General features: G+C 36.8%; 1 protein-coding gene across 4 annotated transcripts in view; it reads left to right on the top strand.

The window, feature by feature from the left end:
* The window catches only part of SLC41A2 (solute carrier family 41 member 2), a 228154-nt gene that overhangs the window by 18865 nt on the left and 191298 nt on the right, over positions 1 to 17991 (top strand). For all 4 annotated transcript variants that reach the window (XM_032646805.1, XM_032646806.1, XM_032646807.1 and 1 more), the window contains exon 2: positions 4021 to 4745. In XM_032646805.1, the coding sequence (XP_032502696.1) occupies positions 4191 to 4745 (555 nt within the window). In that variant the 5' untranslated portion in view covers positions 4021 to 4190. The remainder of the gene's footprint in view (positions 1 to 4020; positions 4746 to 17991) is intronic.

Genomic DNA, 17991 nt, shown 5'->3' on the forward strand with positions numbered 1-17991 from the left:
TTCCTTTTTCCTAGAGATTGCTTGCTTTATAACTTACAAAGAGAATTGAGAATTTAAACCTAAGCTAACCTAAACTTTTTTTTTTTTTTTTTGCGGTACGCGGGCCTCTCACCGTTGTGGCCTCTCCTGTTGTGGAGCACAGGCTCCGGACGCACAGGCTCAGCGGCCATGGCTCACGGGCCCAGACGCTCTGCGGCACGTGGGATCCTCCCGGACTGGGGCACGAACCTGTGTCCCCTGCATCGGCAGGCGGACTCTCAACCACTGCGCCACCAGGGAAGCCCTAACCTAAACTTTTAAAGACACTGTTTATTTTCGGCTATGTTGGTACTAGATTAAAATTACCTATTAGGTAGCTAAAGAGTAACCCATAAATATCTCCACTGGTATTCTTTAACTTAAAGCACCTAAAACCAGGAGAAACTTTGCCCAGTTCTATTCACTTATTTTTTAAATTTTTAGTTGTTTTTACTCATTCATGGATGAATAACAATATAGAGCAACCCAACCAACTTTTTATTTAGTGGCATATGTGTACATTACCTATTTTAAATCAACCACAAAGTATGTTGATTGTAACCATTATTCAATGAGTTTCTAAGTGATTTCTTTAAAGGTAGAAAATTTAAGGAGTCTTTAAGGGAGATAATAGACCTTGTCAATATGCAAGCGTTAGAATAACTGATCACTCATTAACTGGATAAAATGAAGGATAAATAAAAATAAACACATTTTCCTTAGTGCAAGACGGTGGTATGTGGTCCGTGGCATGCACTGGTAACAAGGTAATTCCTAGTACTTCCAAATTGCATTATTTAAAAAACAGATGTTAGGACAGAAACACCACTCAGACTAGCTTAAGCAGTGGAGATTTCTTGGCCCATATAATTGGGAAGAACAGAGATGGAACGGGCTTTAAATAAATGAGATAGACATTCTCATCGTGATGTCAGAACCCTCTCATCATCTCCTAGCTCTGATTCTCTGTTTCTGTGGATCCTTTTCTAACACACATGAGCTTTCCTCCAAGTGTTAGTGGTGGTGGTGGTGGTAGTGGTGGTAGAGGGAGCTTTTTGAGGAGGAAGACAGAGTGACAGCTTCAGAATTATTTCATTCCAAAAGGAAGTGAGAAAACACCCTTCCAGAGGCCTTCCCCTCTGAAGTAGCCCTGCAAGTCATTCACTCTTTGCTCTATCAACTGTTTCCTTCACTGCCTTTACCACAGATTATCTCATTTATTTGCTCACTTGATTGTTGTTCCTCCCCACTACAAGGAAGAATCCTTGAAGCAAGAATAGTGCCTCTTTTGTTAATGGGGCAGCCCCAGGATCTAGTAGCCATTCAGGAAATAATAAGCCAACAAATACGTGAAATTCCGGGGTAGGACTCAGGCCTGCTCCAGGCACTTGTCATCATGTGCTCTGGAGGGGAGGGGACTGTGATGCTAGGCCTACCAGAACCTCATGGAACAGGGCAAGTGTGGTTTTACGTGGGAGATGGAAGTACCATAAGCTGAAAAACTGGGGAAAGATGCTGAGGAAAACAACAATAAAAATGTGGTTTTTTTGTTTGTTTGTTTTATGCGCTTTAAGCGTAGTTTCCCATTTCACCCAACTGCCCAGTCTTGTTGTTTAAGGTTGTACAGATCCTGCAGTGCCTGAAGGTGCTTGGCTGAGGGGATGGAGGGGGGCTGAAATCCAGCCAGAGACTCCATTCCTGTGGCTTCCTTTTTCCAGGAGGTACTGTTTTAAATTTACCCAAAGGCTCTATCTGGTCTCTGTACACAGTGGCCCTGTGTACAGAATATCCATCTCTCCATCTAACCTTCTAAAGAAAGAATACTAGGGGCAAAAGTAAGAGCTGGATGTGTCTTTGCATCTGGATCCTGCTGGCCAACTCAGTGCAGACTATGTGCTTAACCATGTCCTGCAAATACTCTAAGAGAGATGACTTGTTTTGGGAAATTCCTCTTTTTTTAACCTTCTCCTCACTCCATTTTCCTATTTAGTGTTAGCTGGTCAATTTCCCTGAGCATGCTTTTTGAGCTGAATGGTGACTGAATGGTGATATACATACTGCCATCTTTCTTTATTGTTTATCGACATTTCTCTGCGTTTCCATTTTGATTACCCTTATAATTCTGCTTCAAGGGGAAGAAGAAATTGCCTATATCCATCACTGGCCCTTCAGACTTGTCTTAAAGCTTTATCTCTTTGAGGTTTGTTCTGTTTTTTTGTTTGATTAGAGATCTCTTTGGGGCAGTGAAATGCTCACTACTTAAAAAGAGGTGAATTGGTTGAAGGAACAGAAACCCACTCAATCTGACTCATGTAAGGCTGCTGGGAGTCTCATAAGTTCCAGACATACAGCTGAGCCCTTCTTACATGGAAAGTTCTCAGGCAGCTGTTCTGGCTTTCTTCCTCTTTGTGGACTGCTTGGGTTCTTCTTTGCTTCACTCTGGACATTGCTTCCATTCCTTTGATTTTCTTTAAACACTGCCTTTGTCTGCATACTGATCAGCCTGCAAGTGGCAAAGATGGCAACTAGTACCTAATCTCATTGGATTCTCTGCAGGTCCACAGGATGTCTGTACTGTAATCACTTGGGGAGCTTAAAAAAAAAAAAAAGTTTATATGCCTCAGACATATTCTGAGTCAGTAGGTCCAGAGTCCTAGAATCTATATTTTAAGACTATTCCCCAGCAGGAATTCCCAGACCCCTCCATAATCACAAGAGGGAAGAAAGGAAAGTGAGTGAATGATGAAATAGATGAACCAGATCCTAGCATCCACTTGTCCCCAACATAGCTCCTTTTCTTTTTCCCTTTGCCATTCCTTGTTATTGATCTTCCTATCCAAGGAGATATTCTAAGAAATTGAAAACAAATATTGAAGAATAGAATGGTTTTCATTAAAAGCAGCAGTATTGTAGCAACATTTTTTAGCCTAGCTTGGTGGATGGGCAGTCCAGTTAGGCAGTGGGCCATCTATCCCTTATCAAATCAGAGCCAATTTGTTGATCTTGGATGCTCCTATAAGTGTAAGACGGGGCTGGGCATTCCTGAGAAACACCTGAGGCCTTAGACCCACCCTAATAACTTTGAAAACGTACGTACTTGTGGTGGCAGCTGTCCCAAGAGTCAGACTCTCTATCTGGGCAGGTGATGTATGACCTCACAACTTCAGTGCCTGTCACTCTCAAACCAGCTTACACAATGTGTCTGTGTCTTTAGCTCAGGATCTTTAGAGAGAATCTTGTCCATAACCAGCCAATCAGGAGCATACTCTGGGATTAAGGGTCAGAGCTGACTTTGAGAAGGGCATTAAGTGATAAGTGCATTGCAAGCTTTCTTTTGGTTGGCTTGCAAAATAGGATTAAGTGAATATTTGTAATCCCTTTTCATTTTGGTTATTTCTTAGGTAACAGAGGGATTATATTCCTAAATCAACTATAATGAATTTTTTGTATGTCAGAAACTACAAATATGACATCAGCCTAATTTTACATGTGAAGTAAATGCCATGTACACGATTTAGGATATTTCTCAAATAATTTCATGGCAAACATTATCATCGTTTCTTCATATTTTAATAACAAAATGTATATTAAGTTGTAAATAAAGTAACACAGATTATTATTTAATATGTTTAAAATATAATGTCATATACTTTGTTGTGCCTGCATATGTAAAGGGTTGTAGCAATTTGATTCTGAGACCTCAATATAAGTAATGGAAGCCATTACTTTATTTAATAACTTTGTCTATTGTAGAATTTCAGAGACATTTGAAGACTTTACGTGGGTATTAATTACGTAAAGTATGCAAAGATAAACATTTTTAACCAAGATAGAGCACACAAAAAAGCTGTATACTACATTTCTGTGTACAAAGCAGTTAAGCCCAAAGGGTATAATGTCAGTACATTAGGGTTGGTTTAAGAACATGTGTTATTTTATACCTTTAATTATGAAGTATCAAGATAGTTAATCTGACTTTTAAAAATTATTTTATTTTTCCAGATCCAATCCCTCTGTGGAACTTCTAAACATCTTCTGTTAGTGGAAACGTTGTTTTCTACACAATGAAGTCAACATCTTAATTTAAACCAGCATTCATGTGGTTCTGATTCATCTGCTATGGTTCATGAAGCTTGAGATCTAAGGCGTACAGGGTCTTTTGCGATGACAATATGACTAATAGTAAAGGAAGATCTATTACTAACAGAACAAGTGGTGGTCCAAGTAGTGGAGGAGGTTTTGTAGACTGGACTTTAAGTTTAAATACAATTCAATCTGATAAGTTTTTAAACTTACTGTTGAGTATGGTTCCGGTAATTTACCAGAAAAACCAGGAAGACAGGCACAAAAAAGGAAACAGCATTTGGCAAGATGGGTTATCAACTGCAGCACAAACTTTTAGTAGTAGATCTGAACAACACATGGAATATCACAGTTTCTCAGAGCCATCTTTTCATGGCAACAGTGGGCACACGCCATCAAGCTGTAGCCAAAAGTATGATGACTACGCCAACTACAATTATTGTGATGGAAGGGAGGCTTCAGAAACTACGGCCATGTTACAAGATGAAGATGTATCTAGAGATGGTGATGAAGATGTCATTGTGGAAGCAAACCAGAAATTACCAAAGGAGTCCAGTGGTGTCATGGCACTGCAGATACTCGTGCCATTTTTGTTAGCTGGCTTTGGAACAGTCTCAGCGGGCATGGTTTTGGATATAGTCCAGGTGGGTTTTCATCTTTGTTTAACTTCACTGTCTTTGTTGTTTAAAGTGCTTTGTGTTGGTTACTAATCTCAAACATTATATTTAGATTTAATTTATCCCTTAGTTAAATGAACTGATGCTGACTTTGGTGAAGAATCTGCTATTCCTGTTTTTTTGTTTGTTTTCCTTTAGAAGTTCTAAGAGAATTGTCTCATTCTGACCATAAAGTAACTTTTCATAAAATATTAAATAGTAAAGTAATCCCCAATTGGGTAAATCAGCTAAATGAATAACTCAATAAATGTTATATTTAAATACATCCTTATTTTAAAAATGAAAATTAATATATGCTCATTAAAATGAATTCGGACAATGCAGAGGATTAAATAAAAGATAAGTCTTTCCTATTCCTCATCTCCAAACCAAAACTCTCTTCCCCTCCAGAGGTTACCATTGTTAAGAGTTTGCTGTATATACTTGCAGACTTTTTTCTATGCTTATATACATGCATATGTGCAGTCTTTTTTCAAAAATAAAAATGAAATGCTATATCTATTTTTCTGCAGCTTATTTGCATTGCTTATTAATGTATCGTGGACATCTTTCCAAATTAGTATAACAAAGATATTCAGCATTTTAAAAAGAGTGCTTGATATTTCCATTGTATATATACACCAAAATTTACTTATTCATTCTCCCATGCTGGTGCTATAACAAATATCCTTATAAATTTATCTTTACACACTCATGCTAATTTTTTCATAGGATAGATTTTAAAAATGGGATTGCTGGGTATTAGGGCAGCTGTATGTGTTTAAAATTTTTATAGGTATTGTCAAATTGACTTTCAAAAAGTTTGTACCAATTTGTAGTCCTGCCATCAGTATATAAGTACTTTTATCTATCCGTACCCTTATCAACATTGGATATTCTTGATCTTTTTCATTTTTGCCAATTGATAGGAAAATGTTAGCATATTTTAATTAACATTCTTTAATTATTAGTAATGTCTTAGCATCTTTTCATGTGTTTATTGGCCATTCTTACCTTTTGTGTGACTATTTCTTATATACTTTTTTGTATCTTTTATCCATTTAAAAAATGGGTACATTACTTATTGACTTGTAGGAGTTCTTAATGTAGTATTATATAAAATTACAAAATTACCTATTATATAATTGCCTTTCTAAAGCAGTAAATTGTTAAAAGGTGGCATTCTGTTACTATCAGTTTTCATTCATCAGTCAGAGAAAGCTTGGCTCTGGGAAAGGGTTAGAAACATTATCCTCATGGGCCTTTGTCTTTCATTGTTTGCTCCCTAAAAGAAACCTCAGGTTATCTGTGACTCTAAGACACTTTTAAACAGATAACATTTTTATCTAAATGGAAAATGTACATAAATAGAAACATAATTTTTCCACCATCAGATGGAGAAAAGATATGAAAAGATATACTGTGTTAAGTATATTGAATTTTTGAATAGACTGTAATACTCTAGGGAGACCAAACCTATCTGTCCACCTGAAATATAATTGTTTCAAATTATTACCATAGTATCATAGCTGCTAAAATGAATATGCTGTTTTGGGTTGACTTTTTTTTTCTTCATATACCAGTTATTCTGAAGAAACACTCATCACTTAGCTATAGGATGATAACATCTATAGGAAAAATATGTTAGAGTATAGATTGTTAAGCAGAATATTTACGTAGTTCATTATGTACCTTCCTCTGGTGCATGTTCACTTATTTCTTGATGCTATTTGAGAGAAGAGCACGTATGTAATTGGGAAAAGTTCCTTTTATGATTTTATGAACTTTAATACTGCTAGCCCTAAGGACTTTATAGTGTTAAACTTCAGTGTTAAAAATCATAAAGACATAATGTAAATGTTTTGAAAGATTTCATTTGAATGAGGTTTTAAAAACTTTTAAATTGTGAAATTGAAAACATACAGGGTGAAAACAAACAGCTCAGTGAAAACAAAAACATACAGCTCAGTGAATTTTCTTAACACAAACAACCATATAACCATCACCTGGGTCAAGAAATAGACTCTTACCTATACTTCATTAGTGCTCCCTTCCAATAGCTTCCTTTTTTTCCTCCATCACCAAAGATAATCAATAATCTGATTTTTATAAGAACTTTTTTGTCTTTATAAGCATGTATTATTAAGCACCACTGCTTGGTTTTACTTAATTCTTTTCAGAATTTATCCAGTGGAAGTATAGAGTATATATTCTTTTTTGCATTATGCGGGTCTCTCACTGTTGTGGCCTCTCCCATTGCGGAGCACAGGCTCCGGACGCGCAGGCTCAGCGGCCATGGCCCACGGGCCCAACCGCTCCGCAGCACGTGGGATCCTCCCGGACCAGGGCATGAACCCGCGTCCCCTGCATCGGCAGGCGGACTCTCAACCACTGCGCCAGCAGGGAAGCCCCAGTATATATTCTTTTATGTTTGCGTTTTTTTGGTCAACATTACGTAAGTTTTAGGAAACTGTTGTTCATTTATTTTTATTGCTGTGTTGTAATCCAGTGTATAAATACATCACAATTTATCCATTCTACTATTTTTTTAATCCATTCTACTGTTGATGGACATTGGGCCTAATGGTGTTTCCAGGCTCTTGCTGTACGTGTGCATGCATTTCTCTTGGGTATATATGTAGAAATGGAATCTCTAGGTCTTAGAATATGCAGATATTTAAATGTAGCATTTGTCAAATGGTTTTCCAAAGTGGTTGTACCAATTTACAGACTAATATAGCAGTAAATGAGAGGTCCGGTGCTCTATATTATTATTTATACAAGGTATCAAAAGTCTTTTTAATTTCAGAAATTCTGGCATATGTGGGGTGGCATCTCGTTGAGGTTTTAATTGGGATTTTCCTGATGACTAATGATGTTTACTGACCATTTGGATATCATTGGTGAAGTTTCTTTGCCCATTTTCTATTTGATCGTTTATCTTTGTCTTATTGATTTATAGGAGTTATTTGCATATTCTGGATGTAAGCCTTTTAGTTATATGTATTACCGAATTCTTTCCCCTCTGTGGCTTGCTTTTTTACTCTCTCAATTGTGTGTTTGGATGACCAGAAGTTCTTAATTTTTATACAGTCCCCTTTTCCCTACTTTTCTATGGTCTGTGCTTTTCGTCTCCTGTTTAAGAAATCTTTCCATACCCTGTGAATTAAGATATTCTCTTATAATAGCTCCTTGAAGCTTTGTTTTGCCTTTTACATTTAGATCATTCCCTACCGAGAGTTGGTTTTTGTACAGAGTGTGAGGTAGAGGTTATATTTTTTCCTTTCCACATGGATTTCCAATTATCTCTGCACTGTTACATAACCAAAATATTTGTTATAAATATAAATATTTTCCCATTTATGTGTAGTCAACTTCTGGGCTCTCAATTCTGTTCCTTTGGTGTATTTATGTCTCTTGTAGTGAATGCCACACCATCATCATTACTCTAGTTTATAAATCTTGATATCTTAGAGAATGTTCCCTTTTTATTCTTCCTGAAGAGTGCTTTGGTTATTCTTTTCCCTTTGCATCCCTATGTATGTTTTAATATAAAACCTTGTCAGTTTTCAAAAAAAGTAGTAGCGATTGTGATTCAGATATACTAAGGGGGAGAATTGACTCTACACTGTTTAGTCTTCCAACACAGGTATGTGGAATAATAGCCTCCATTTATTTAGGACATCTTTAATTCCCCTCATTGATGTTTTACAGTTTCTGAACACAGGTCTTTTACATTTTCAGTTGGGTTCGTTCTATTTATTTTGCTTCATATATCCCAGACTCAGAGCTAAAGAAGCCGGCAACCAAGAAATGCCAACAAGGGCAGACAAAACAAAACAAAACCAACAAAAGCCTGCTCTTTGTGACTAGGAAAGGGACACCCTAGCAAGACAAAACAGTTTTAGACAATAACTGTTCTACTCTAGCCAAGCACTACAGAAAAAACCATGGTCTCACCCACATCCACATCAGCAAAGGCCCAGTGGGGAGCCTGGAGGGCATTCTGCTAAGTGAAATAAGCCAGATAGAGAAAGACAAATATTGCATTGTATCACTTACATGTGGAATCTTAAAAAAAAAAAAAGTCAAACTCATAAAAACAGAGAGTAGAATGGTGGTTGCCAGGGCCTGAGGAGGTGAGGGAAATGGGGAGAAGTTGGTGAAAGGGTACAAACTTTCAGTTACAAGGTAAGTATGCTCCGAGAATCTAATGTACAGCATGGTGACTGTAGTTGATAATACTGTATTGTATACTCGATATTTGCTAAGAGAGTAGATCTTAAGTATTCTCACCAAAAAAAAGTAACTCTGTGAGGTGATAGATATGTTAATTAACTTGTTGGTGGAATTCCTTTCATAATGTATATCAAGTCATCATACTGTACCCTTAAAATATATTACAATTCTATTTGTCAATTATACCTCAGTAAAGCTTAGAAAAAATGAGCAAAATATACCAAAAGCAAGCAGAAGAAAGGAAATAATAAATATAAAAGCAAAAATCAATGAAATTGAAGGCAGGAAAACAGTAGAAAAAAGTCAGTGAAACGAACATCTGGTTCTTTGAAAAGATCGATAAATCTGACAATTTGTAGCAAGACTGACAATGAAAAAAAAGAAGACATAAATTACCAAGATCAGAACGAAATAGGGGATATCACTACAGATCCTGTAGACATCAAAAGGATAGTAAAGAAGTACTACAAACAACTCTGCACACGTAAATTTTACAACTTAAAGTGGGCCACTTCCTCAAAAAACACAATTACCACAACCACCCGAAATGAAGTAGATAACTTGAATAGCTCTATACTTATTAAGGAAGTTGAGTTCATAATTTTAAAAACTCCCAAAAAAGAAATCTTCAGACACAGATAGTTTTACCTGAAAATTCTACCAAATGTTTAAAGCAGAGTCAACACTAATTCTACACAAGCTTTTCTGGAAAATAGAAGAGGAGGGAACACTTACCAATTCATTTTAAGAAGCTGGTATTACCCAGATACCAAACCAAAGACCCAAAAAACCTACAGACCAATACTTTTCCTGAATATAGACCAAAAAAATCCTTAACAAACATTGGCAAATAGAATTTAGCAACATATAAAATGAATTATACACCATGAAAAATGAGGTTTATTCCAGGGATGCAAATCTTGTTCACTATTTGAAAATCAATATAATTCACCATATTAATAGGCTAAAGAAGAAAATCACATGACCACGTCAAATGATACAGAAAAAGCATTTGACAAAATTCAACACCCATTCATGATAAAAAAAAAAAACTCAAATAAATAGGAATAGAGTGGAACTTCCTCAACATTATACTTAATTTAATGATGAAATACCGAATGCGATTTTCCCCTAAGATCAGGTACAAAGCAAGGAAAATATACCAAAAGCAAGCAGAAGAAAGGAAATAATAAATATAAAAGCAAAAATCAATGAAATTGAAGGCAGGAAAACAGTAGAAAAAAGACAGTGAAACGAACATCTGGTTCTTTGAAAAGATCAATAAATCTGACAATTTGTAGCAAGACAAAGTGAGAGAGTGGCATGCACATATATACACTACCAAACATAAAATAGATAGCTAGTGGGAAGCAGCCACATAGCACACGGAGATCAGCTCAGTGCTTTGTGACCACCTAGAGGGGTGGGATAGGGAGGGTGGGAGAGAGGGAGATGCAAGAGGGAAGAGATATGGGAACATATGTATATGTATAACTGATTCACTTTGTTATAAAGCAGAAACTAACACACCATTGTAAAGAAATTATACTCCAATAAAGATGTTAAAAAAAAAAGGAGACTTCTTTCTCCATTATGTATTGTTTCATACAGCTTAAATATGCTTTACCAGATACATACATTATGTTTTTCATTAAGCTTTTTGAAATAATTATAGATTCACTTGCGGTTATTAAAAATAATAGAGAGATCCCATGTATCCTTTATCCAGTTTCCCCCAATGCTAATACCTCGCAAAACTCTAGGACAATCTCACAACCAGGATATTGATATTGATATAGTCAAGATACAGAACATTTCCATCACCACTCATTACCTTGATTCAACATAGTGCAGTAAGTCAAGAAAAGGAAATAAAAGACATACAGATTGGAAAGGATGAGATAAAACTGTTCCTATTTGCAGATGACATGATTGTCTACTAAGAAAATCCCGAGGAATCTACCAAAACAAAAACAAAAACAGAAAACAACTCCAAGAACTGATAAATGAGTTCAGTAAGGCCCAGGATACACAATACATACAAAAAATAAATTTTATTTCTAGCAATGAGTATGTGGACATTGAGATTAAAAATACAATAACATTTACTCAAAAAACAAACACCTAGATGTAAATCTTAGAAAACACATACAGGATTTGTACACTGAAAGCTACAAAACACTGATGAAGGTAATCAAGGAAGATCTAAATAAATGGAGAGACTTGCCATATTCATGGCTTAGAAGACTCAACGTAATAAAGATGTCAGTCCTCCCAAAACTGATATACATGTTTAACAGAACTTTAAAAACCTCCACAAGATTTTTTCACTTTGTCACAGCTTACCCTTCCCCCTCCCCATATCCTCAAGTCCATTCTCTAGTAGGTCTGCGTCTTTATTCCTGTCTTGCCCGTAGGTTCTTCATGACATTTTTTTCCGCCATAGAGTCGATATATATGTGTTAGCATACGGTATTTGTTTTTCTCTTTCTGACTTACTTCACTCTGTATGACAGACTCTAGGTCCATCCACTCCACTACAAATAACTCAATTTTGTTTCTTTTTATGGCTGAGTAATATTCCACGGTATGTATGTGCCACATCTTCTTTATCTATTCATCCGATGATGGACACTTAGGTTGTTTCCATCTCCGGGCTACTGTAAATAGAGCTGCAATGAACATTTTGGTACATGACTCTTTTTGAATTATGGTTTTCTCTGGGTATATGCCCAATAGTGGGATTGCTGTGTCGTATGGTAGTTCTATTTTTAGTTTTTTAGGGAACCTCCATACTATTCTCCATAGTGGCTGTATCAATTTACATTCCCACCAACAGTGCAAGAGGGTTCCCTTTTCTCCACACCCTCTCCAGCATTTATTGTTTCTACATTTTTTGATGATGGCCATTCTGACTGGTGTGAGATGATATCTCATTGTAGTTTTTTTGTTGTTTGTTTGCAGTACGTGGGCCTCTCACTGTTGTGGCCTCTCCTGTTGCGGAGCATAGGCTCTGGACACACTGGCTCAGCGGCCATGGCTCACAGGCCTAGCCACTCTGCGGCATGTGGGATCTTCCCAGATCGGGGCACGAACCCGTGTCCCCTGCATCGGCAGGCGGACTCTCAACCACTGCGCCACCAGGGAAGCCCCTCATTGTAGTTTTGATTTGCATTTCTCTAATGGTTAGTGATGTTGAGCATCCTTTCATGTGTTTGTTGGCAATCTGTGTATCTTCTTTGGAGAAATGTCTGTTTAGGTCTTCTGCCCATTTTTGGATTGGGTTGTTTGTTTTTTTGATATTGAACTGCATGAGCTGCTTGTACGTTTTGGAGATTAATCCTTTGTCAGTTGCTTCATTTGCAAATATTTTCTCCCATTCTGAGGGTTGTCTTTTGGTCTTATTTATAGTTTTCTTTGCTGTGCAAAAGCTTTTAAGTTTCATTAGGTCCCATTTGTTTATTTTTGTTTTTATTTCCATTTCTCTGGGAGGTGGGTCAAAAGGATCTTGCTGTGATTTATGTCATAGACTGTTCTGCCTATGTTTTCCTTTAAGAGTTTTATAGTGTCTGGCCTTACATTTAGGTCTTTAATCCATTTTGAGTTTATTTTCATGTATGGTGTCAGGGAGTGTTCTAATTTCATACTTTTACATTGACCTCTCCAGTTTTCCCAGCACCACTTATTGAAGAGGCTGTCTTTTCTCCACTGTATATTCTTGCCTCCTTTATCAAAGATAAGGTGACCATATGTGTGTGGGTTTATCTCTGGGCTTTCTATGCTGTTCCATTGATCTATATTTCTGTGTTTGTGTCAGTACCATACTGTCTTGATTACTGTAGCTTTGTAGTATAGTCTGAAGTCAGGGAGCCTGATTCCTCCAGCTCCTTTTTTCTTTCTCAAGATTGCTTTGGCTATTCGGGGTCTTTTGTGTTTCCATACAAATTTTGAAATTTTTTGTTCTAGTTCTGCGAAAAATGCCAGTGGTAGTTTGATAGGGATTACATTGAATCTGTAGATTGCTTTGGGCAGTATAGTCATTTTCACAATGTTGATTCTTCCAATCCAAGAACATGGTATATGTCTCCGTCTATTTGTATCGTCTTTAATTTCTTTCATCAGTGTCTTATAATTTTCTGCGTACAGGTCTTTTGTCTCCTTAGATAGGCTTATTCCTAGATATTTTATTCTTTCTGTTGTAGTGGTAAATGGGAGTGTTTCCTTAATTTCACTTTCAGATTTTTCATCATTAGTGTATAGGAATGCTAGAGATTTCTGTCCATTAGTTTTGTATCCTGCTGCTTTACCAAATTCATTGATTAGCTCTAGCAGTTTTCTGGTAGCATCTTTAGGGTTCACTATGTATAGTATCATGTCATCTGCAAAGAGTGACAGCTTTACCTCTTCTTCTCCGATTTGATCCTTTTATTTCTTTTTCTACTCTGATTGCTGTGGCTAAAACTTCCAAAACTATGTTGAATAAGAGTGGTGAGAGTGGGCACCCTTGCCCTGTTCCTGATCTTAGTGGAAATGATTTCAGTTTTCACCATTGAGGACGATGTTGGCTGTGGGTTTCTCATATATGGCCTTTATTATGTTGAGGAAATTTCCCTCTATGCTTACTTTCTGCAGGGTTTTTATCATAAATGGGTGTTGAATTTTGTTGAAAGCTTTCTCTGCATCTATGGACATGATCATATGGTTTTTCTCCTTCAATTTGTTAATATGGCGTATCACATTGATTGATTTGCATATATTGAAGAATCCTTGCATTCCTGGAATAAACTCCAGTTGATCATGGTGTCTGATCCTTTTAACGTGCAGTTGGATTCTGTTTGCTAGTATTTTGTTGAGGATTTTTGCATCTATGTTTCCTAGTGATATTGGCCTGTAATTTTCTTTCTTTGTGACATCTTTGTCTTGTTTTGGTATCAGGGTGATGGTGGCCTGGTAGAATGAGTTTGGGAGTGTTCCTCCCTCTGCTATATTTTGGAAGAGTTTGAGAAGGGTGGGTGTTAGCTCTTCTCTAAATGTTTGATAGAATTCACCTGTGAAGCCATCTGGTCCTGGGCTTTTTTTTTTTTAAACATCTTTATTGGAGTATAATTGCTTTACAATGGTATGTTAGTTTCTGCTTTACAACAAAATGAATCAGTTATATATATACATATGTTCCCATATTTCATCCCTCTTGCGTCTCCCTCTCTCCCACCCTCCCTATCCCACCCCTCCAGGCGATCACAAAGCACCGAGCTGATCTCCGTGTGCTATGTGGCTACTTCCCACTAGCTATCTACCATACGTTTGGTAGTGTATATATGTCCTTGCCTCTCTCTCGCTTTGTCGCAGCTTACCCTTCCCCCTCCCCGTATCCTCAAGTCCATTCTGTAGTAGGTCTGTGCCTTTATTCCTGTCTTACCCCTAGGCTCTTCATGACATTTTTTCCCCCTTAAATTCCATATATATGTGTTAGCATACAGTGTTTGTTTTTCTCTTTCTGACTTACTTCACTCTGTATGACAGACTCTAGGTCCATCCACCCCACTACAAATAACTCAATTTTGTTTCTTTTTATGGCTGAGTAATATTCCATGGTATGTATGTGCGACATCTTCTTTATCTATTCATCCGATGATGGATACTTAGGTTGTTTCCATCTCCGGGCTATTGTAAATAGAGCTGCAATGAATATTTTGGTGCATGACTCTTTTTGAATTATGGTTTTCTCAGGGTATATGCCCAGTAAGTGGGATTGCTGGGTCATATGGTGGTTCTATTTGTAGTTTTTTAAGGAACTTCCATACTGTTCTCCACAGTGGCTGTTTCAATTTACATTCCCACCAACAGTGCAAGAGGGTTCCCTTTTCTCCACACGCTCTCCAGCATGTATTGTTTCTAGACTTTTTGATGATGGCCATTCTGACTGGTGTGAGATGATATCTCATTGTAGTTTTGATTTGCATTTCTCTAATGATTAGTGATGTTCAGCATTCTTTCGTGTGTTTGTTGGCAGTCCATATATCTTCTTTGGAGAAATGTCTATTTAGGTCTTCTGCCTGTTTTTGGACTGGGTTTTTTGTTTTTTGTTATTAAACTGCATGAGCTGCTTATAAATTTTGGAGATTAATCCTTTGTCAGTTGCTTCATTTGCAAATAATTTCTCCCATTCTGAGGGTTGTCTTTTGGTCTTGTTTATGGTTTCCTTTGCTGTGCAAAAGCTTTTAAGTTTCATTAAGTCCCATTTGTTTATTATTGTTTTTATTTCCATTTCTCTAGGAGGTGGGTCAAAATGGATCTTGCTGAGATTTATGTCATAGAGTGTCCTGCCTATGTTTTCCTCTAAGAGTTTTATAGTGTCTGGCCTTACATTTAGGTCTTTAATCCATTTTGAGTTTACTTTTGTCTATGGTGTTAGGGAGTAATCTAATTTCATACTTTTACAGGTACCTGTCCAGTTTACCCCGCACCACTTATTGAAGAGGCTGTCCTTTCTCCACTGTACATTCCTGCCTCCTTTATCAAAGATAAGGTGACCATATGTGTGTGGGTTTATCTCTGGGCTTTCTATGCTGTTCCATTGATCTATATTTCTGTGTTTGTGTCAGTACCATACTGTCTTGTTTACTGTAACTTTGTAGTATAGTCTGAAGTCAGGGAGCCTGATTCTTCCAGCTCCGTTTTTCGTTCTCAAGATTGCTTTGGCTATTCGGGGTCTTTTGTGTTTCCATACAAATTTTGAAATTTTTTGTTCTAGTTCTGTGAAAAATGCCAGTGGTAGTTTGATAGGGATTGCATTGAATCTGTAGATTGCTTTGGGTAGTAGAGTCATTTTCACAATGTTGATTCTTCCAATCCAAGAACATGGTATATGTCTCCATCTATTTGTATCGTCTTTAATTTCTTTCATCAGTGTCTTATAATTTTCTGCGTACAGGTCTTTTGTCTCCTTAGGTAGGTTTATTTCTAGATATTTTATTCTTTTTGTTGCAGTGGTAAATGGGAGTGTTTTCTTGATTTCACTTTCAGATTTTTCATCATTAGTGTATAGGAATGCCATAGATTTCTGTGCATTAGTTTTGTATCCTGCTGCTTTACCAAATTCATTGATTAGCTCTAGCAGTTTTCTGGTAGCATCTTTAGGATTCTCTATGTATAGTATCATGTCATCTGCAAACAGCGACAGCTTTACTTCTTCTTTTCTGATTTGGATTCCTTTTATTTCCTTTTCTTCTCTCATTGCTGTGGCTAAAACTTCCAAAACTATGTTGAATAAGAGTGGTGAGAGTGGGCAACCTTGTCTTGTTCCTTATCTTAGTGGAAATGCTTTCAGTTTTTCACCATTGAGGACGATGTTGGCTGTGGTTTTGTCATATATGGCCTTTATTATGTTGAGGAAAGTTCCCTCTATGCCTCCGTTCTGCAGGGTTTTTATCATAAATTGGTGTTGAATTTTGTCGAAAGCTTTCTCTGCATCTATGGAGATGATCATATGGTTTTTCTCTTTCAGTTTAATATGGTGTATCACATTGATTGATTTGCATATATTGAAGAATCCTTGCATTCCTGGAATCAACCCCACTTGATCATGGTTATGATCCTTTTAATGTGCTGTTGCATTCTGTTTGCTAGTATTTTGTTGAGGATTTTTGTATCTATGTTCATCAGTGATATTGGCCTGTAGTTTTCTTTCTTTGTGACATCCTTGTCTTGTTTTGGTATCAAGGTGATGGTGGCCTCGTAGAATGAATTTGGGAGTGTTCCTCCCTCTGGTATATTTTGGAAGAGTTTGAGAAGGATAGGTGTTAGCTCTTCTCTAAATGTTTGATAGAATTCGCCTGTTAAGCCATCTGGTCCTGGGCTTTTGTTGGTTTGAAGATTTTTAATCTCAGTCTCAATTTCAGTACTTGTGATTGGTCTGTTCATATTTTCTATTTCTTCCTGATTCAGTCTTGGCAAGTTGTGCATTTCTAAGAATTTGTCCATTTCTTCCAGGTTGTCTATTTTATTGGCATAGAGTTGCTTGTAGTAACCTCTTATGATCCTTTGTATTTCTGCAGTGTCAGTTGTTACTTCTCCTTCTTCATTTCTAATTCTGTTGATTTGAGTCTTCTCTCTTCTTTTCTTGATGAGTCTGGCTAATAGTTTATCAATTTTGTTTATCTTCTCAAAGAACCAGCTTTTAGTTACATTGATCTTTGCTATCATTTCCTTCATTTCTTTTTCATTTATTTCTGATCTGATTTTTATGATTTCTTTCCTTCTGCTAACTTTAGGGTTTTTTGTTCTTTCTCTAATTGCTTTAGATGCAAGGTTAGGTTGTTTATTCGAGATGTTTCATGTTTCTTAAGGTAGGATTGTATTGCTATAAACGTCCCTCTTAGAACTGCTTTTGCTGCATCCCATAGATTTTGGGTCGTCTTGTCTCCATTGTCATTTGTTTCTAGGTATTTTTAAATTTCCTCTTTGATTTCTTCAGTGATCACTTCGTTACTAAGTAGTGTATTATTTAGCCTCCATGTGTTTGTATTTTTTACAGATCTTTTCCTGTAATTGATATCTAGTCTCATAGCATTGTGGTCGGAAAAGATACTTGATACGATTTCGATTTTCTTAAATTTACCAAGGCTTGATTTGTGACCCAAGATATGATCTATCCTAGAGAATGTTCCATGAGCACTAGAGAAAAATGTGTATTCTGTTGTTTTTGGATGGAATGTCCTATAAATATCAATTAAGTCCATCTTGTTTAATGTATCATTTAAAGCTTGTGTTTCCTTATTTATTTTCATTTTGGATGATCTGTCCATTGGTGAAAGTGGGGTATTAAGGTCCCCTACTATGAATGTGTTACTGTCGATTTCCCCTTTTATGGCTCTTAGTATTTGCCTTATGTATTGAGGTGCTCCTTTGTTGGGTGCATAAATATTTACAATTGTTGTATCTTCTTCTTGGATCGATCCCTTGATCATTATGTAGTGTCCTTCTTTGTCTCTTC

This window comes from Phocoena sinus, chromosome 10, assembly GCF_008692025.1.
Source record: "Phocoena sinus isolate mPhoSin1 chromosome 10, mPhoSin1.pri, whole genome shotgun sequence".
Lineage (NCBI taxonomy): Eukaryota > Metazoa > Chordata > Mammalia > Artiodactyla > Phocoenidae > Phocoena > Phocoena sinus.